This window comes from Nesoenas mayeri, assembly GCF_963082525.1.
Source record: "Nesoenas mayeri genome assembly, chromosome: 2".
In the NCBI taxonomy this organism is placed as follows: domain Eukaryota; kingdom Metazoa; phylum Chordata; class Aves; order Columbiformes; family Columbidae; genus Nesoenas; species Nesoenas mayeri.
This window is the reverse complement of record NC_137543.1, coordinates 109,005,539-109,026,964: the sequence shown is the minus strand read 5'-3', so window position 1 is coordinate 109,026,964 and position 21,426 is coordinate 109,005,539. Positions and strand designations below refer to the sequence as shown.

Sequence of the window (21,426 nt, the reverse complement as noted above, 5' to 3'; positions counted from 1 at the left end):
TCACCAAAAAACACCCTCCTCTCTTGTCCAGCCTCCTGGGTGCCTGCCTCTCGCACAACACCTGCCCAGTGGTTCATACATACATGCATGTGTCTTGAGGTCTGTGCATGAGAACTAACGAATTAACTCTGGGAAGTGTCCTTAGGGAATATTTTTATTGTATACATGTTGCATAGAGTCCCTGTGTCTTATGTTAATGCTTTACTTGAGGTGGTGATATAAAAAAGTCCTTACCAATCAGATTTATGTATGTGCACATGTAGGTATATGTATCTATATGAATGTATACATGCACATGCATATACATACATAAGATAAATACTTTTTTTTTTTTTTTTCCCCAGTTCTGCTTCAGTTCTTTATGTCAAAAAATCGAAGAAAAAATAGTATGGTAAAATACATGCTCCAGAGCTGTTCTAAATACCAGACCATATTCTTTCCTGGACAGAAGTCTGTCAGCCATGTTTTAGTTACGTCAAGGATGAATTCATTTATTTATGTATGTTTCAGGGTTGTTTTTTTAGTCCTTGTTTTGTTGTTGTTGTTATTTTTGTTTGTTTGTTTGTTTGTTTGTTCGTAAGAAAAAAAGCTATTTCAGTGTCAGGCTCCTTTTAACTGTAATGTTAAGTATATACTCACCCCTAATTACATACACACTGATCTGCAGACTTTATTGTCCAGGCTAATATAAGCAAAATAAAGGTGTCCTCTCTGAAATGACAGAAGGTGATTTCTGAGTAAACTGGGATGGCAGGTGATGTTGCCACAGTGGCACTGTCTGATAAGTGGATGTTCAGCCAGCAGCAGCTATTTCCTGGCTTGTCTGCTCTCTCCAGCCTGTTTCTGTTCCCATGCTTTAAATCCTCCTTTGCTACCCTAGTTTAAAAGATATCTTTGAACTTTCAGTACTGCAGCCTGATGGCAGCTTACTGAGCAGGAAATGCAGATAAATGACTTTTTAGGTCAAAAAGGCAAGCCCCTACCATATATTCAGTGCTACTGATGGTAGTCATTCCTGCCGGTAAATGATCCCTTGACCTCAAGGGCATGGCCCCTCCCAGGGAAAAAAACTGTTGCCAAGCACGTCCCGCTCTTTGATTTGATTTGCCGTCCTGTCTCCATAGTCTTATTAGGAAAATCACTTGTTTAATATCTCCCCCTGACTGGAACTGGTTGCCCAAAGGGATCCTGAGCATGCGAGTGTTTTCCCACAAGGGTGGAGTTTGCCCATGGCCTTGCATTGAACGGAGATGTGAGGCAAAGCAGCTGTCCTCATGTCTCCTCCAGGGATGGAGAACTTACCTAGGCTTAATACATCCCAGGCTTAATTTGGTCCCTTGCTGGAGGTATTTAAAACCACATCTAGGAGTGAGGTTTCCCTGCAAGGATGCTGAATGCTTTTGTGCAACATTTTCACAGTCTGTCTCGCATGTGAATGTACCTTTGATCTTAATTCAAAAGCATTATCCGTGTATATCTTTGGATGCTGGATGAAACTTTGCCTGATTTCTAGGGTTTTAAAATCCTGAATCATGCTGAGTGTCTGTAATGAACTATTGCCAGGGTGTCTCTCAAAGAGCAGAGCGTATCTGATGACAGGACAAGGCAAAATGTTCCAACCATGACATGACGCACACCCTGCTTGTTGAGTGCATGGCAGCTCTTTAGCTTCATAGCTGTAAAATCAAAATGCTTTGTGCTGTATCCTTCATGATTGGTTGGTATAGCGTGTCAGCCAGCATCGAGGCACAGTCCGTAGCTGAGTGGTGTGTTTGGGTGTGCTGGGGTGCTTCTGTCACTCGGTGAAGTTCTTCAGATCTTCCGGAGGATAGTTGAGAAATGCAGCAAGTGGAGAGAGATTTTTGGGAGGACTGTGTTAGCAGGAATAAGTTTGATGGTTAGTAAGGCTGACGAAGTCTTCTGCTGAAGCAGCAGAACAGCTAAGCAGAAGTGGGCCATGAAAGGGAAGAACCTGTGCCTCTAGGGTATGTGCAGTGACCTCCATGTTTGGGAAGAAGGATGCTCTCTACATGCACACAGAATTGAGATTGTTATAGATGGACTTACAATTGGTGTTTTAATTTAATGTCCTGTCCCTTCTCCATTACTGTGTAAAGCATGAATTTTTGGTTTGATCGTTATTTCTTTTTTTCCCCATACCCTTCTGTTTTTCCTGCTGTAGGAGCTGGTCATCATGGGGGCACCGGGATCTTATTATTGGACAGGAACTGTCAAAGTACTGAATCTCACTGACAACACGTATTACAAGCTGAACGACGATGCTGTGATAGCCAGGCGGTACACGTACCTTGGTAAGCAGCTCTCTGGTGCTCCCTGAGCGAACAGATCGGTCTAATGACTTATATCAAGGCTTTGATGTTATAAAGTTGATCGTGATGGTTTTTTGTGATGTATTTTTATGCAAAGCATGAACAGAAGAACATCTGAATTAGAGTTACTTACCTGGAAAGAAATATAAGCAAAGAAGCAACCTGAAAATTCCATTGCTGTTTGCTTGTTTAAAAAAAAAAATTCTATTTTTTTTTAAGTAATACAGAAAATGCATTTCAACTGAAAAGCATCTTGGATGGTAGTGGGCCTCATTCATTCCTGCATTTGCCCTTTGATGGACAAATTATGTGTCATTGTTTAGGCTGTGTGTCTGCTTACACCTGTCTTTAAGGTGGATGCAACACATTATTAGAGAGTGTATATCCAAGATACAAATTAATTCAACAAAAATAGCACCATGCAAATGAGTCATTGGCAACAGAAGGAGGTTGTGAAAGAATTTGTTACAGGTTTGAAATATCTTTAACTCAATTGATTTTACTTGCTCTAAAAACAGTTAATGTCCCTAAAAGACTTAATTTAAAGGCTTGCACCTAATCCCCATTGCCTAGAACTGTTGAGACCTAGAAGGCATTTCAAACAGTCAGTAGTTTGACATTGTTTGACTAAAGACTTGCACTGACTTCTCATTTTCCCTTCAACCTTTAGCCTTTAAAAAAATACCACTTGGAAGATACTACTTGGTGATAGCTGAATTAAGAGTTTATATATACATATTTGAGGACATAAATATGTTTTGCCACTGACAGACCTGAATTATAGTGTTTACCATGTAGACAAGAGCCTCATAATTTACAGCAGAAAAGCAAGGCAAATCAAGACATCCTTAGAAGGAAAGCACTCTACTCATCTTTAGTTATTATATATCTTTTTAATATGTCAAATAAGATTGAATCTTTGATCTCCTTTTTTAAAATATACTCTTTCTTTCTTTGATCTATCCTCCCATTTTTCTTCTTGCCTAAACAAAAATCTTTTTAAGCCATTAACTTCTCTGACCTCTCTGCCTACTGTCCTCCACTCTCCCCTCACCCCCCCAACAAAAGCACGTAATTTTCCAAGCCTTACTGGGCAGCGTTTTTAGCCAAAAGAGGACACCTCTCTCTGGTTGATGTGGGACTGTTGCTCTTTGATGTGCTACTCTCTCTGTAGTGATGTGGTCTCTTTGCTCTGCGTGTGTGTGCGTCTTCCTGTTTTACTGCATCCCTTCCAGGACTTGTGGTTACTGAAATGCTCCCTGTATCCTCTTTGTTTGTCCTTCGCCAAGTTCCACGCACAACTCTTTCTTCTCTCAGCTTTTGGAAGAGTTCTGGAGGGTGTACTGTCATTTCCCATTGCCATGAGCTCTTGAGCTGAATATTGGCACATCCTGAGCAGAATGGTTGAACGCTAACAACGTGCAGCCCAGGAGGAACAGTGAAACCCAATGAACGTGATCCATCTGGCTGACCTTGTGTGATTATTTATTTATTTCCTCTCTTCTCTCCCACCCCACCCCATCTCCCACTCAGGATATGCGGTGACAGCAGGTCATTTCTCTCAGCCGACTACCACGGACGTTGTAGGAGGAGCTCCTCAGGATGGAGGCATCGGAAAGGTGTGGCTTTTTGTCAAACAATAATGTGGTCAGATGCAATGGAGCAAAAAAGGTATTACTGATGCAGTTCCCATGTGTCTGAGAAGGCAAGAGATTTTCGCCTACAGGGTAGTTTTAGAGCACTGAGCAGGGGAGAGCTGAGGTAGTTTGATGAAGTCATCAAATTTTCTCAGACTGTCTCTCCTAGTGCCTCACATCCCTTACCCCTCTCTCTCCCACTCAATTCTTACAAAAGTTACTTTAACAAGACACAGGCAACATTTCTTTCATACTGCTTTTGTTTAGGATTTGTAATGTATAGGTATCACTAAAACCTTGCCTGGAAGTGAAAAAACTTGGAAAAGAGAGTTTGTCTTCTGCTTGTTGTCTTCATATGTTTGACTGTTTCAGTATTTACTTCAGGGTAGCATCTCTAATAGCATGAAAAGCCATTTACTAGGCAATTTGATGTCCCTCTTAAAACTTCATAATATGTTGATGTTTAGTGGATTAGAATCTGGGTTTCTGCCAGCTGTACTTAGAAATCTTAGTGACAGTCTCTTGAGAAGGAAAAAAAAATAGTTTTTCTGTAGGCATACATATGTTCAATGTCCCAAAGATGTAAGCAAGTGAATGGCAAGGCAGAGATGGCTGGTGTTCTGTGCTGAGTACCCAGCTGCTATTGGGGGAGCCACGTGAAGGTGAGCGCTGTGACCCTTATATGTTTTTGAACCAAGGGTTGAGGAGTAGGAGTAGGGAGAGGGAGGGAAGGGATATAAAGGATCTGCTTTTGTCCCTCTTTCTTCAAAATATGATCCTTTCAGGACCTACTGCTACCATATGCTTGAGCAGATATGTCCTGCAGCCCACTTCCGTCTTCTTCCCCCTGGCTCTCCTGCTCTATGGGGACGCGAGTCATAGCTGAATCATAACAATAAGGAGGGGAAAGTCTCCATGACCAGCAGCACTACCCCTTGGTTTAGGAAGATTATTTTTGGTAGTATCCATGTCCCAGTGGGTAGCAGCTCAAATTGGTAAAATGGAATGAAAGTAGAAGATGAACTTGGTACATATACCTGATCTGGCATGATTAGGACATATGGGATATAGTAGCAGTGCAGTTGCTACTGAGAGGACATGAATGTGGAAAAAACATATTTTCCTTATCCCAGGTACTCTGTTACGGCTGCTGCAATGCACCTTCCTTCCAACCTGTTTTTTTCTGTGGAACAGATTTATTTTCTGTACAAGGAGGGGGAAAAAACAACTGCTAACATGAGATCCATGAGAAAGCGGCTGGCCTTGTAGTTTGAAGACTACTGTGGCAGTTGCAAAAGCTCCCATTATTCTCCCTTGGCATAGGATCTGGGTAGTGGGAACACATGGCAAAGGGGCAGTAAGAGATGTTGAGTAGAGGACATTATACTAAGCAGTCCTGTTGTTCTTTCCATGCTCTCTAATAAGCTGATCATTTCCACTTCCCTGATAGAAAGTGGTTAGCATTGTCACACCCTTTTCACTGAAGGTAAAGCCAAGATACTTAATGAAGCTGCGTCATTTTTCCAAAGTCACCAAGAGTGTCATTAGTTAAGACTGGGTTTGGACTTGTAACACCTGGCAACATGTTCTCACTGCTAAACAAGCCACTGCAAAACCTAGGGAGTCCTTCATGTCTAGAACAATTGTCTGCAGTAAATCTGTGCTGTGTTTTTGGCTGAAAACAGCTTTGAACTCTGTCTCATCACCTATTAATAACTTGCCACAAATTCAACTATGTTAAGTGCTTGGCTCTGCTACATGGCCTTGGAAGTAAGGGATCCTCTGTCCTGTGAACTGCATGAGCACCTGCTAGAACAGAGCCTGACAAATGCTGGAGGAGTCTCAGATGCTGCTGCAGCCAGCCTTTCTGTCAGAGTCTTGTTCTACAATCTGTGTGTTTTACGTCTTCAGTTTTGGTACAAGATCTGTTATTGAACTTGCATCAATACTATTAGTCTCGAGAGTTCTTGGTAAAACTGTTTCTCCTGTGGAGATGAGTGGAGAAAACATAGTGGACTATGTTTTAATAGTTTTCTGATTTACAGATTGTTTCAGACAGAAACGGTGCAAATGCCTTGGGTGGTCCAACTGGGGTTGCCACTCTGACCTTTGCTAAAGCATCATGAAGCTTACAGTGCAGTATGTGCCCACAGGTGTACCTGAGAAGGGAAGGCTGGACAAGGGAAGGGGAACTGGGTTATTGCCTTGTCAGGCTTTTGCCCTGTGTGTTTCCAGGTAGTCTCCAGGTGCCACTTGTTTGAGAGTTAGAAAGTTCTTTTACCATGTGTTTTTAAATACTCACATGTGCACATACACACGAGCACCAAAAACGTAGGTGATGAGATACTATTCAAGCATTTCTTGTGATAAGAGGCCTGTGATTCATAATGAAAATGGGGATCTTTATGTTTTGTCTATTAAAAGAAGACTGAAAAATAAAGTGGTCTTGAAACTGGATCTTGGCAATAGCCATGGTCATGGTTGTGATTTAGATGTACCAAGAAAGCACTCATGCTATACAATTATGCACTTTGTAGCTAGTATTGGTTAACTTTTTTTTCCTTTCACTTTTCAGGTTTATATTTTCAGAACGGACAGGCGATCAGGCTCTCTAGTAAAGATTTTTCAGGCTTCAGGAAAAAAGGTGAGATTTTATGTATATGTGTTTTCTTTTAAGGGGTAAGAAGGGTAAATAATGTCTCAGAGCAACATTTTCATTCCACTGCTTCACAAGTTGTCAAGCAAATTCTGTTTCTTCTCATCCTCCTAGAAGACCTAAACCTATTTTACAGACAAGCCTTTTACCCTTTCTCCTGTAGTGGTCATGACTACAAAGTCTGCCCAGTGCCCGTGTGACTGAAATTTAAGGTCTTGCTGAACATTGTGCTAGTGGTTCTCTTTAGCCTTACACAAACGTAGCTGCAGCTTCTGCTGTTGCCTTCAGAGATGCGGGACGTGGGATGTCAGTTGAGCCTAGATGCAGAGATTTCCTCTTAGTAGATGTTGCTGGTAGATGGTGGTAGCCTGGAGCTTAGTTTAATACAAAAAGCCCCAGTATGTTTTTCTGTGTCTTGCTGTGACAGGGATGATATTAGAGTTATGCTGTTTTGTGGAGGAGCAGCTTCGTTGCTTCAAGAGATGATAATTTCCCCCTTCCTGCCATGAATCAGTCCTACATTTTACACTTAGGACTGCTGTCTTAGAGCTTACATCCCCTTCCCCATGAAATCTAGTGAATGTTAGTGAGATCCAGCTCCCCACATGTGATGCTGTATTTGAGTGGGGAGCAGCTTGTGTTCTTCACTGGTGGCATGCTCAAGATGTGTTGCAGGGGAAATGAAGTGGACAGTATGTCCAGATATAAGTATCAGCAAAAAGATCTCTTATTTGGAATAATGCAGTGAGGGAATGATACTCCTTCCCTGGAGTTGCCTTGTGTTCTCCTGGAAGGCGAGGAAATGACAGAAGAAAAAAGTTGCTGGTGGCTTCTGACTCTAGGAAGACTTGTCCCTGTCAGAAGGATCCAGTGACAGTCTGTATCATCAAGTTGGGAGTGTTAGCATGTTTTGTTATTTTTTCCCAACAAAACAGTTGCAGTCTTTAAAAACATGCCTGGAATAGAGGAAAGCTGCAAGAATGTGTGGGTGTGTAGTGCGACTTGTATTTTAGTGCCTCTCCAAAATTTGCCTTTCTCTGCACTAGCAGAATTGCAGACATCATGAAAGGAAAAGACCTCCTAGTTCATCCAGGGCATCTCCTGTGTTTGATTGCTTCCTGTTAATTTCTTTCCCTGTTGAGTTTTAAATGTCCCTAAGGATGTACTCCTGGAGAACTGTTCCTCAGCCTAATAAACAGAGCTATCAGGAAGTTTCCAAGTCTCAGCCAAAAACTTTCATTTTTTCAATTTAATTGTGTTATTCTTATATATAATGTAACTAATCAAGTATTTACATCCAAATACTTCTAAGCTATTATCTCCTCCTTCCCCATTAATATCTGTCTTCTACAAGTTCTCTACAATCCAAACAAGAATTTAATTTTAAAGAGGAGGCTGTCCGTTTCTTTTTTTTTGTGATTGAAATATAACCAGACTTGCTCAGCAATGAGCACTGCCTGGAAATGAGCGCTCACAAAATGCTGTCCTTCCCACTGGTGTGAAAGATCATTGCACTGACATTCTTGTTAGACAGACGTTAAAATCAGTCCAGTTTCTTCCTTCCCTTTTTTTATTGCTGGAGGCTGAACTAGGAAATCAAATGCAGACAAGAAAAAAGAAAATGCAGTGCCTTGTTACAAATGTGCACAAACTTCAGGTTCTCACAGCAACGTGAACTCACCCACGCTGCAGACGTACCATGTTGCAGTTGGGTAAATAATAGCCTTTCCCTGAAAACTGCCTGAATACATAGTGAAATGCTTTTCATAACTTTCGCTCCTTACCCATGAGAGATTTGTTTTAAAACCTTAGTGGATAAAAAAATAAACAAATAAAAAAATCCACAAGGGAACTTAAGCTACAAAATAACTGGAATCAAATGATGTTTGAGGTCTGACCTTAAACCCACACAAACACAAAAATCTGAACTACAAACTGAAACTCTATCCTTAACTCACCCTGCTATATATATTTAGCAGCTTTTAAATCTTACAGACTGCATGGAGTAGAGTTGCTGCTGCCCATCTCCTAGCGTGCCCAGTAGCTCTGGCTTGTGCATCTAAACTTACCAGGCATGGAAGGCTGTGAGTCAGAGATCCCCAATGAGGAATGTAAAAGCATGTGAGAAATGTGATTCGTTCTTTTTAACCTAACCAATTATTTCTGTAACCTCAGTTTTTCCTACTATGTAAAAAGCTCTCAATTTCAAATAAGAAGTGGTATCTTTTAATTTTTCCTTTGGAAGCTGATTTATTTTTTAGGTGGTGGTTTGTAGTTGGTCTCAAAGGGTATGCCTTGTGGTACCTTAGCAGAAGTGAATAAAATAAGTGTGGAATACCATTCTTGCTTTTGGCTTCCTTTTTGTGTTTAAATGTGATTTGAAATGCGTAATGTGGTGCCAGCTGGGAGATTGTTAGCATTTAATGTTAACCCATATCAAAAATCATGTAAAGAAATCAATATATTAAATTTAAGCAATTCAGTTTTATGAAGCAATGTTACCTGGAGGTTGAAAGTGCCTTAGGTTTTTTGCTTAGCAACTGAAAAGCTTTTATTGAAGGTCTCACTAGCCTGTACCTGAGAGGAAAGACTATGATCAAAACCTACAACTAGTACTGGTATTTGAAGCTGACTGATATAAATAGACACAAATGGAGCAGGGGAAGGTAGTTCACAGTCAAAAGATAATTTTAGATGCCTCTTTTTGTGGATACCCTATCCTTTGCCTATTTTTCTTTTTTCTTTTCTTTATTTCTTTAAGGTATCCCCAGAAGATCTGTGGTACCCAACATCTGGTCTCTTTAGGAACTCTGGCACTGGGCATGAGTAGTCAGTAGCCAGATCTTGGTTTTGGAAACTTAGTTCACTGCTTCCTGGTTTTAAGCATTTGACAAGTGAAAGCTAGTCTAAGAAACCTCTTTAAGTGTCTCACTTAAGCATGTCCCAGAGTATAAATTTTATTCTGTTACTAAAACGTCCAAGCTGATGCACTGTTACAGTTAAGTGTTTAATTCGTGCCAGAATTATCCTCTAAGCTTTCTCTGTTGGAGTGCTTGTGAGTGATAAAGCAGCAAGTCATCATTTGAAATAATTAAAAAAAAAAAAAATCAACAACAAACCGAACACCTAAATGACTTCCTCCTGTGTGTGGGCAGATACTGAATGCTTTGTTGTGACTCGGCTTGGTTACAGATGGGCTCTTACTTTGGCTCCTCCTTATGTGCAGTTGATCTGAACTCTGACGGGTTGTCAGACCTGCTGGTCGGAGCACCTATGTTTTCTGAGATCAGAGATGAAGGTCAAGTCACTGTCTATATCAACAGAGGAAACGTGAGTATCTACAGGAGATGACTTGGTAAGGGATGAGGGCGTGGGTCTGGGCATGGGAACGCTTTTCCAGCACTGCATGTTGAAACCCCCATGTCTCAAATAGTGGGGCTCCAGACGTCTCTAGCAGGGCATGAAGTCATGGAAAACTCATCTGGTATCATGGTTTCCCAGACACCAGCCCACATTCATCACAGAGCTGTGAATCTTTCGAGGAGGTCTGGGAAAGTGCCTGGTTTTATGTTGAAACTTGGTGGTATTTGTGGTTTTACAGCAATTTGATGCCAAAACCAAGTAAGAGTCAGCAGCTTTGACTGAGTTTCCTTTGTATTTTGGGTGGTCACAAGGACCTACAAATGTCTGGGGATTTAGGAGACCTTGTGAAGAGAAACCAGAAATTCAATTCTTGTTACCTTTATGTTGTGCCCCATATATAGACTTAAGGGAAGTTCTTATCAGCTTGTACTGTCAGATTTTGCATGACCCAACAACCACCTTGGAAAAGTCTGAACTTTCTTGCACAGGCAAAACAAGATAATTCTTATGTTGTATTTATAGGACAACATTTTTTTTTTACAAATTATTAAAGATTTAATGTTCAGGCCCCAAACCTGCTGTCTCAAAGGAGGGGTTGTTATGGACTAAAATGAAATTGGTTTGCTTCATCAGTATTTTGTGAACTTTAATATATGGCGTTTGTTTATGTTAGATTTAACATTCACTGTAAGTACTATAGACAGCATTTGGGACAATTCAGAAATGCTTTTGGTGTCATTTTATTTTCTGTTATTGCTCTTCCCTTTAAATGGCTTTACTTTTTCAGTTTGATCCAAAGGTTGTCCCACTTGTATTGCAGTGTTGCTGCTGGGTCCTCAGGATAGGGTCCAGAACGCCAAGCTGGTAATAGGCAACATAGTTGTCTAATAGCTCACAGTGAGAAAGTGCATGAGTTATTTCTTTATCTTTTATAAAAAAGTCAAGGAGCTAGCAGGAGTTTTCTTCTACTTCTGCAGCAAGAATTGCTTGCAGGAGCAATGGTTTGCAGGATTGTGGGTTTTATTTTGGGTTTTGAACATTTTAAACTGTTTCATTCTACAAACATCATTGCTTAAGAGGTCGTTGCAGAGGATCAGAGAAAACTACATTATAATACAAGCAGCATAGTGATGCTAGATTTAACACGCTTATATTTTCCCCACTCCTGTGAGGACTGCAAAGAAATGAGTTGCACATACAGGCCTGCCTGCCTCCTCTCTGTTGTGTTGCAATTTCATTATGTGGGATTTTCTTAAAGTCAGCAACTCCCTGCAGCCAAGAAAAAGATTTTATTACATGTTCCAGAGGGCAGTTTACTCTCATTCACAAAGGAAGCAAAACCAAAACAAAATAGCCCTTGAGGTGGGTATAGAGCTGGATTGCATAACTAAATTTTGTTTTCTTGTGGAAATGTTCCTTTCCCCTTGAGGAAAGTCTGCAAGAAAATAAGGCTTATGTATCTGACCAGAAAGTGGGTGGGCAAGAAATATCAGATCCATATAAGGCTTTTCATGGCATAGGAGTACAAAGCTACTTTATTCTGAACTTTCCTCTGTCTCTTTATTGCATTAAGTCCCTTTCCTTATTCTTCATTTCTGAAGGGTTTATGGGGACTTTGCTTTAATCCTGCTGTCCAATACTTAAAAAGTTTTTCACATCCAGTTGCCTAAATGTTCTTTGCTTAGGGGAAAATTCTCCTTAAATTGCTGGGGTTTAGCTGAATAAGCCTGGACTGCGAATTTCACTGCTCAGGTGTAATCTGCCAGTAGAGCAAACTTTAGGCTGTTAAATTTTAGGCATCTGAAAACCTTAATGAGCTCACCAAGCCCTCTGACTGTGTTTAGTTACATCGCTGAGTTACTATTTAGTTAATTTAGCATTTTATTTAATTTAGCATTTTAGCTATACCACTCATGCGTTTCTCTCCCCTCCACCCCTTCAAACTAAAAGATAGAAGATGGTTAAAACACAAATAAATTAGATTCTTGGTGCCCAGGCAATCTGTGTGCAGTGGGGGCAAGAGTTAGACAGCAGCCCTGCCCCAGGTGCTTCTTGCAGTACATGGGCAGCTCCCGCAGGGAGGGCTCACCTCACCAAGGACTCGCGCCATTTCACTGACCTTGTTTTATTTCCTACTTGCTAGGGAGTGCTGGAAGAGCAGGTCGTCCTGGACGGTGACAGCGCCTACAACGCCCACTTTGGGGAGAGCATGGCCGCCCTCGGCGACATTGATGACGATGGCTTCCCAGGTCAGTGAAATTTCCTCCTGGGACATTTCCCTCATGGCTTTCTTCGCTCCTTCTGGACCCAGCCAGCACCTGGGCTCATGCTAAGGATAAATGTGCTTGCATATGATTTGTCTGCTAAAGCCTTTTGTAGCTGATTGTCCTTGATGTGGGTTTAGTCCATGTTCATGCAGCTTGCACCCCAGTCTCATTAACATTGCTTTGCTTTCCTTGCTGTTGCATTTTTTTTTCTTCACTGTATGGTTTATGAAAGGCTTTAGATACCCATGCCCCAAACAAAACAGAAACCTATGTCTGACTTCTTTTTTCTTTCCCATTTTCTTATGTCTTCGAGACTTTCCAGTTTGTTGGCATAATCGCACTTCTTATCTTGAAGTGTAATTATGAAGTAGGTCCTCACTCCTGATAGCATATACTCTATTAATAATTTCTCTCCTTTGCTTTATTCTATCACTTTCGCAGGCTTCTCAGTGTGAGGCCTCATGCTGTGATAGCAATAGGTGAGAGCAAAGGGTTGATGCTGGCATGTTTTCTGCCCTGATTTGTGGCAGCGCAGATTAAGGACTTCAAAACAAAGGCCAGTTTACTCAGTGTATGGCTGGATTTATTTCTTCCAGGCCACGTAGTACCCCATTAATTCTAACCCAGCCTCGTTGCAGATTGGCCTCACAAATGGTGGGCATTCTCTTCTTCTGCACTTAGACATGCATTTGTGTGTTCTTGCTGCTGATTGTGGGTCAGTTGTGGTGATGCAGAGACTTCACATTGAGTTGAATCAGTCTGTGGGTGTGAAACCATCAGGAAGAGTGTAGTTTTAGCAGCTGTGTAGTCACTGTGTCCTGCTAGGAGAGGAGAATAGGAGGTGGGGCCACTCTTTCTGCAGGAGTTTGCAGTTAAATTAGATCAAATGTCATTTGGAAGTGCACCCTCAGCAGCCTTTTTTCTTTCTGCCTTTGCATCTGCAAATGCACATGCATTTGCAAATTTATATATGTTTGTGTTTTTTTAGGTTTATCTTAACATGAGCTCTTCATTAAATCAATGACATTTCTTCTAGCCAGTTTCACATGAGCTGCTGATCATCACAGGAAGCTATTTTCCCATGGATAGCTGCCTTCTAAAAACAGGAAAAAGTTGGATTAATGGAATGGATTGTGAAATGTTTATAATCTGTACTGTTTTATAGATGTTGCCATTGGAGCACCTAAGGAGGACAACTACATAGGAGCAGTATACATTTACCATGGGGATGCCAATGGTATTGTACCTCAGTACTCTATGGTATGTGACACTATCGTTTACAATACCCATCTGAAGTCACTTTCCCAGGGCCTGCAGAAGTAAACTGTACTTAAGGGTCCCTTTATAGGTAGCCTCATCATATCTCTACATCTTTTTCTCAATCCTGCTTTGAAGATGGCTTCTCCCAAGGTTTGTCCATCTCTGTGCTGTAGGGTAAAATTATGTTGTTCAGGAGATATTTTTCACTGTATTTTGTTACAGTTATCAGCTATAGCTTCCTTCTTGAAGCAAACAAAATCTTGGGGGTTGAATGTCCATTTTTAGAGACAGCACTGCTGCAGAGGAGAAATGAAAACCCTGGAAAGGCTGAGCATACAAAATACAGAGATGCCAGTGGGGAGTTGGGAGGTTACACTTTCTTCCTGAAGAAGCAGGTACTAAGTTTTCTCTTGTGCCTCACAGAAGCCTCTTTACTCATCTTCTTGGCCCTCTTGATGTGACAATATATAACAAGGTCGTTGTTGGGTGTCATGTCCCTGACCATTCTTATGAAGTAAGCTTATCTGGGATAAGCTGTACCATCTTGTGTAGAGATGACACAGTGCAATTGAGCTACTGTAGCCAGGCAGTAGAGAAGATAAATTTATGCTTATGCTGCCCAATGTGTATCCCCTAGTCTCTGTCTAGCACATTTTTTTTTATTCAGAGGGCCTGAATCTTCACTCCCTCTGTGTGTTTGAAGTTCTGGTTGTTTTGTCTTGTTGCTGGGTGGGATCCTTCACAGTAAATCACTTTAAGCAGAATTAAAGAGTTTAGTGGTTATATTGGAGACTCTTCTAACAGGCCACAGAAGTTGAGTCTTTCTTCCTTTTACCATGTATGTGCCATGTGCTGCTTTTTAGAAAAAAGGAGGTTAAATGTTTCTTTCTGGATACTTCTAAAATGCACTAATGTGTGGCATGGGGAGGATTCTGCCTGTTTCTTGCTGAGAGCCACTTGTTGAGAGGTTCTTCTCTGGCTGCTGAAAAGCCTGGAGCTTTCCAGCTCTGTCTGAAAAGGATCAGATTTATTTTTTTTTGTCTTTTGATCATTCATGGGAAAATTTTACATTTTTGAAAGAGGCCAGATCAGCAGGGTGGGAAAGGAAACATCCTGCTTGCGATCTCTCCCTGCCTCTTTGGGCAAGGTCAGCAGACATGGCCCATGCCTCTCCACTTGTTCAGTGGGACAAAGCCCACCTCAAGAGAGTCAGGGTACCATGGTCTTGGTACCATTCCTATAACTGTCCTTTGCCCTGAGGCAGCTGAGAGGACACCACTTGCAGACAGTGTCCCTGTGCTGTTTCCCAGTATCTGCTGCAGAGCACTAGACACACCACTAGTTCATCTCCCACATGCAGCCAAAAAGGCTGTGTAACAACTTCAGCCCTTTACCTACTTGCCCTGGATTTGAACCCAGAGGTGAAAGACTTTTTGTATCTTATTACTATACCCCTGAGCCATCTTAATGCCCTGAATTTCCTTCTTTAAATAAGCTGTGAGGTGGAGGGGGGGTGCTGCAGGGTATATGTTTCCACCCTTTTAATTTTGTTAGGTTTTTAACCCCCCTTTTCTTCATTTAAATTGCTGATCAGTGTTGTTCCCTCATGTCCTTTCAGCAGCTTTAGTGGTGGCCATGGGCTGAAGCAGCTTAATTGGCTTTGTGGCCCGCTGTTTTCATTCATGGCACTTAAAAGCAGAGCAGCGTTATACCTCTGCCTGCTAGGACGTAATAGCCTGCAGATGTCCACTGGGATGTTTGCAGGCGGGATTTACCACCCTAACTGAGACCCCCCAAAAATGTGATGCAAGTGTAATGGAGTGAGGAAGCTACCTCCAGTTGTCTTAATCTTATCAGCCCGTGAGTAGGAAAAGGAGATCTGTACGCGGCAGAGCGCTGGTTTCCCTTTAAACTGCCTGTCAGGACTGCAGGATATCTTTCTTCCCCTCAACTTGTCTTTTTTTTCCATGAATTTCCTGTTTGACCTTTTGTCCAATATTATGTCCTTTTATGGGAGGGCCAGGAAAACTGATCACATGTCATAAGCTGTGAAGCAGGACCAGCAGCCTCAAAACTGCTTCATGGTTTCCCCTGTAACATCTGTAGTCCTGTGTTGGTTTGAGTTGAGGTCTTGCATTGGTGAATGGGAGCTGGGAGACATCTGATTGCCTTCTTAGAAAATGAGATTTTGATATATTAATTTGTGTCAGACAAAGGTATTTACGATTCAAAAGGTTTAGAGGAAGTTTTGATACTAGTAATTAGAAAAAAGAAGCTATGTTAGAAATTAATTAATCTTTGCATTGAGGAGGCAAAAATAAGATACAGCTTCCAAACTGACACAAAATACTGCATAATAGCTGATGGAAACCAGAATTTCCAAGTGGTATGAAAATTAATCATTTTGACTTTGAGTATGCTGGAAAACTTTGTGAAAAGGAATGGTTGTGGAGGATTTTCTGTTTCAATTAATCATTAACTTTGTTAAGATGCTGCATAAAACTTTTATTTACAGATATGAAGGTAGTGCAAAAAAAAAAAAAAAAAAAGAATGAAAAAACCTCTAGGGTGCAGTTAAATTTCTTCCCTCCCCCCTAGAAATCTGATGTGTTCTTGTGTTTTTTATTTTGCTTGGGTCTGCATGAGGGTTGTAATGCAGGTGTGTTTTTTAATCCAAGTCAACACTGGCCTCCTCCTAGCCCAGAGCAGAAGGGCTTCCTGCAGTCGGCAGCCTTCCTGCTCAGGGCTGCGTGGGTGAAGTATGAGCCTGCAGATGTGCGGCACTCCCAGCCCACGGAAAAGAGCCCCTGCGACCATGAAAATCAGGCTTGAAAGTTTCTTGGGTTTTGTTTTTTGTTTTTTTGGGGTGTTTTTTTTGTTTTTTCAGAGGCTTCTTTGTGTTCCTAACTGATTTCACTTGTGTATTTTCCACTGCAGAAGCTGTCTGGGCAAACAATAAACCCGATGCTGCGGATGTTTGGCCAGTCCATATCAGGGGGAGTCGATATGGATGGCAATGGTTATCCAGGTACGTCCGCTACTCTGGCAGTGAGAGCACCGGGGAAATGCAACAGCAGGCTGAGAAAACAGTGGAGCTGGTTGTTACCAAGTTTCTGGTTCCTGCATTTGCAGGAGGCTGATGAAGCTGAGCGAGCGTCTTCTTCCCCTTTCCTTTGGTTATTTGAAGCTCCTGATAAGAATTTGAGCCAATTGCTTGATTTAGGTGTTTGGGCAGTCATGACGAAGGATTAAGATATAAAGCAGAGGATTTCAGTATCCCACCGAGGTTGTAAGTTCCCTGGAAGCTGCTCAGTCATGATGACAGCTTTAAAAAACAATGAAAAAGTAGACAATATAATAATAATGATAATAAAGCAGTGAAGTAACATTACAGACCTAATCCTCCAGTTATAATACTTATGACATAATGATACTTGAAGGGACCAACTGGCTGATTTGAGTCCAAAAAATGCCTTTATTTTAGATATGTACTCTTTAATTTACCAACTGATTTATGAGAACTGAATTCTATGCCTCCTTTATAACTGTCTCAATGTTACAAAAATTTCAGATATGACCGTTGGAGCCTTTTTGTCAGACCATGTGGTACTTCTGAGGTGAGATCAATGTTTTTTCATCCTCTGTTGTCTTTTTTTGGTGTCTGTTTCCTGTTTATGTATTACATGGTCTAAGTCCTCCACCACTCCAATTGTCTCTTTAGTTTATTGTTGTTAGAAGCAGCAAACTGCATTACTTTTTAAGCAGAACCTTAGATATGGATGGTGTCAAAGACTGCACAATCTAATTCAAACAGTGTAGTGAGGGATGACAATACATTGGACTCCCAGGGCTGTAAAGAAAACAGGGTTATAGCTGGAAGGAAATATGTTGCATCTCAATGCCCCTTTAGAAGGGTAGCTCTGAATTTGTGAGAAGGCTTTTTTATTGTTCTTGACGTTTGCATAAAGTAAATAAATTATGATTTAAGGGAACGCAGTTGAGCAAAAAGCCAGCTGCATATGATGCCAGGACGTAATTTTGCAACTTATAATGGGACACAGAATGAAATAGGAGTCTTCAGGGAGATAAAATACAGAGATGTTTGCAATGCCCACGGGATTTGGGCTGCTGCTTTGAGTGTTACGAGTTAAGTGCAATTGCTTGTTTCATCTGATGGAGAGAGGTGTGACAATTTGGTTCACCAAATTATGCAGGTAGGAGCAAGCTTGAGATGCAAAGACCTGAGGAAGAGAATGGGAAGTTTGAATTATGCCAGTAGCTCTATTGTTACACTTTTTAATATTTAATAGAAAAATCCTGTCCATACGTAGATGCCATTAGAAGTCATTGGGGGCTTCTGCATCTTAATGGAAGTTACAGGGATGTGGTGAGACTGGCGAGACAAATGCTGGAGCTGCAGAACGGCCAACCCAGCCTGCTTCCTGTTCAAGGCAGGAAGAACTTAGCTCCATTTCCATTTGAATCAATTAAACAAAACAAAAAGGAAAAGGAAAGGGGGCAAGAAATTCTCTTGATGATCAGTGTGGCAGGTGGTCACGTCTTCTAAAGAGTTTTCCATGCCTTTGTCGTGCATGCAGAGGAAGCCAGTTGCTGCTTCTGTGGAAAGGCATGTCATGGCCCAGCCAGGATCTTGCAGTCCCACATCTCTAAAAAACACTAGTTTAAAAACTGTGCATTTTTCTCCTGCTTTGTTGTTATTTTTGCAGGGGAAGAGGCAATCTGAAAGTCTTGCTGTGATGTTTAAAACAACATATATCGCAACAGCCTGGTGACCTCTGTCACTGCCTGTGTGTTTCAGAGGAGTTTAGTGCGTTACCGATGGACTTTGTGGGCAGCCTGATTAATTGGTGCTACTGCCAATTTGGAGCATGTCACTCTTGCTGTTTAGATTTAGATTAGGATAAAGAAATTGGTGTTTCTTTTTTTTTCTCTCACTCCTCCAGAAGCCTTTGTGAAGTCCTTTGGCCAAAACCAACAAATGTTTTGCCAAGTGATATTAAAGGCTTTGGTGGAAGCTGCGGTGACTTGGGGCAGATCGTTGTCATTGTATTGCTCGTGTGTGTGTATGGGTGTTTGACAGATGCATTTTTTTTTTTTCTTCCAATGAATAACCAAGTGAGCTAATGTTAAGGAAAAATCACACAGTGCATCATGGCTGGATGCTTTTTCTTTTTTGAGGAGAAATATTTTCTAGATCAATTAAAACATTTACTCTTTTATGTTTCCTCAAGCATTTAGAGTGAGTTTTTTTCCAAGGTGTGAAATGATCCTAGGAAGCTCACTATTTTTCCTTCTTTTTCCCTCTATTACTGTATATGTTTCTAGGGTTAGCATTTATCTTCATGCTCCATCTCAAAAGGCAAACTTGCACTGTTATTTCAGGCTGTGGTGAAAAAGTCTGAGCAGCTGTCTCAGAGATTGATGTGGAGCTTGTTCCAGCCGATATGAATTAGGTGTAACCACAACCCATGCTCTTTTCCTCCCTTCTCCCTCACCTCTAAATTAAGTGGCTTCTGGAGTGAGAGTCCTGAAGTTTACTCACATGGTATGGCCTTGCATGGCTGCTGGGACTACCTCAGAAGTGAGTCTCCTGTTTTCTGCACGTTTCTTTTCCACTGGAGTTGCTTTTAGAAGAACATGTTCACATTGAATATGGACAGAATTGAAACCACAAAGAATAACACTCAGTGAATTTTTGGGCTGAAGTCCTGTGCTGGGAATGGTTCAGGAGACCCTGGCTTTCTGGGCTGCTTTTCCCAACCAAGCTTATGTGTTGTATGAGAGAGGAGACTCACCTGGGCCCTGATGGCACTCAACTTGCTCTGCGATTGTAGCCAAGGTCTTCTTCAGCCAGGAACAGTCATAGTAATATTATTATTATATGTTACCAGTTTCCTCAGCTACCTGCCTACAGTCTGTGGCTGAGCACTGAACTTCAAGCTAATGCTATGGTTTTCATTCAGGCACTAGTAGTCCTTGCCATCTAGGTCAAGTACACATTTATCTTACAGTTCAAATGCACTCTCTTATTTTTCATGTCTGCTTTAAATTTTGCAGTTTGCCAAATTTCCCTTATTTTCCTTTGGCTGAGAAACATCCCTCTGAATGATCACTTAACTCCACTTTTCTGTTGATCTCCAGATCCAGGCCTGTAATTACTGTGGACATCTCCATTTTCCTGCCTGCGTCCATCAATATCACAGCTCCTCAGTGCCATGACGGCTTGCAGCCAGTGAACTGCCTCAGTGTCACAGCATGCTTTCGCTTCAGTGGCAAGCGTGTTCCTGGAGAAATAGGTAAGGTACCTGTGCCAGCCCTGGGCAGGCGCACACTAGCAGGCGGACCTGGAGTCGAGGGCTCCCTTTGGAGTCACTAACAGAGCTTTTATGTGAAATAATTTGTTTTGAGGTGAGCTGGCTTATATAATTCCTGGAAGTTGGAGGCTCCCTGGGGTCTTTCTTAGGCATGTTTTTACCTTCTTTAAAGGCTGACATAACGCAGGGAAATTTTTTCCTCAATGAAAGAAGAGTTTCGGGCTTAAGGCAAGGACAGAGAACACAGAAGGCATTGATGATTTGTAACTTCATATTCTCTGTTTACCTCCTGATGGCACATTTCTGTATCCATATCCTCTATCAATGTTATCAGAAAGTAGGTGTGATCTGCTCCAGATTAATAATTTTTGAAAATCTATGGAGACCTCTTGAAACTATTAATCTGAATTCCTACCAGACATGAGCAAATCCTTTTCTGTGCATCAGTTTCTAAAATTAGTATAAATAGCCCCATATTTTACTGATAGCAAGAATATCTTCCATGTTAGTCTCTGTAAAACACATGTTGTTTCTTGGATTAATGGAATTGTGTAAGGTGTATAATCGTGCAAGCCTTTACATCTTGATTGCATTAAAATACTACTCATGTCTTCTACATCCCACTGTTTTTGTCTTAGACATTATGTGAAGTGGTGTAGGATAGAGACTGTGTTTCTAACTGCTGTAAGGTCTGGATTTATTTAGTTCAGCCCTGATGTTTTACCCTTGCCATATTTTTGGAATGGCAGATGACTTGCAGTGTGCTGCTCAGGGAAGATACCTCAGTCTCACAGAATGCTGCATCTCTGCAGTGGGTCTGGTAAGGATCTAGGGGAAGCAGTACCTCCTCAAGCTCTGTGCCCCAACCTTTCTGAGCTGCTCATCAAGAAGGGTGAGAGTTGGGTCTGTGCATCTCAGTAAGCAGGGCCTGCTGCAGTATTTGGATTTTAGATGAGTTGGAGAAGGAAAACGCTACTTGCTGCTTCTCCTGCCATTCATGTGGAGTGAGAACTACAAGCTGCTTGTTGAAATTATTCTCTGTAGCTTTTTACTTTGTCACCTGAACAGCTCAAAAAAGTGGAGTTACTAAATTTAAGATATAAGGCTCTCAGCAGAGAAAAACGTACTTTGATAAAGTATTTTTTGCATTGCCTACTGCTCCGTCAGTTAAGAAAACACTTATCCCCAGGTCTTCCAGGTGTTAATTCCTTTCTGAAAATCACTAAATAGTTTTTCTGAATGTCTAGGTTTTCTTATGTTCCTGGGAGTACTGTTTAACATGTGTCCTTTAATTTCATATTTCTGGACCTGTGGCTAAGAAACGAGATGCCTTTTTTTCCATTCTAAATATCTGTTCCCCTTGTTTGCAAAAGACCAGTCTTTCTGCTTCATCATGTCTTGTAAGAGACAGCTGAATTCCTCTGCATTGTCATACAAACTATACTTGCGATGATTTATTGTGGTGAAAGCACATGTGCATCTTCTTTGGCAAGTTACAGCCATCTCATAACAAGGAATTTTTTTACTATTAAGTAGATGATTATAAAACTTCCAACCATTGTCTTTTTGTACAATGCT

At 41.3% G+C, this 21,426-nt stretch overlaps 1 protein-coding gene across 1 annotated transcript in view; it reads left to right on the top strand.

Moving 5' to 3' along the window:
• Nucleotides 1–21,426, top strand: part of ITGA9 (integrin subunit alpha 9) — a gene marked incomplete at both ends in the record, with an annotated part of 220,912 nt that overhangs the window by 25,776 nt on the left and 173,710 nt on the right. The window contains 9 exons of the mRNA XM_080364271.1: nt 2,183–2,312; nt 3,864–3,949; nt 6,543–6,611; nt 9,816–9,953; nt 12,130–12,235; nt 13,419–13,513; nt 16,451–16,541; nt 17,085–17,130; nt 19,676–19,830. Coding sequence (XP_080220397.1) covers nt 2,183–2,312; nt 3,864–3,949; nt 6,543–6,611; nt 9,816–9,953; nt 12,130–12,235; nt 13,419–13,513; nt 16,451–16,541; nt 17,085–17,130; nt 19,676–19,830 — 916 coding nt within the window. The remainder of the gene's footprint in view (nt 1–2,182; nt 2,313–3,863; nt 3,950–6,542; nt 6,612–9,815; nt 9,954–12,129; nt 12,236–13,418; nt 13,514–16,450; nt 16,542–17,084; nt 17,131–19,675; nt 19,831–21,426) is intronic.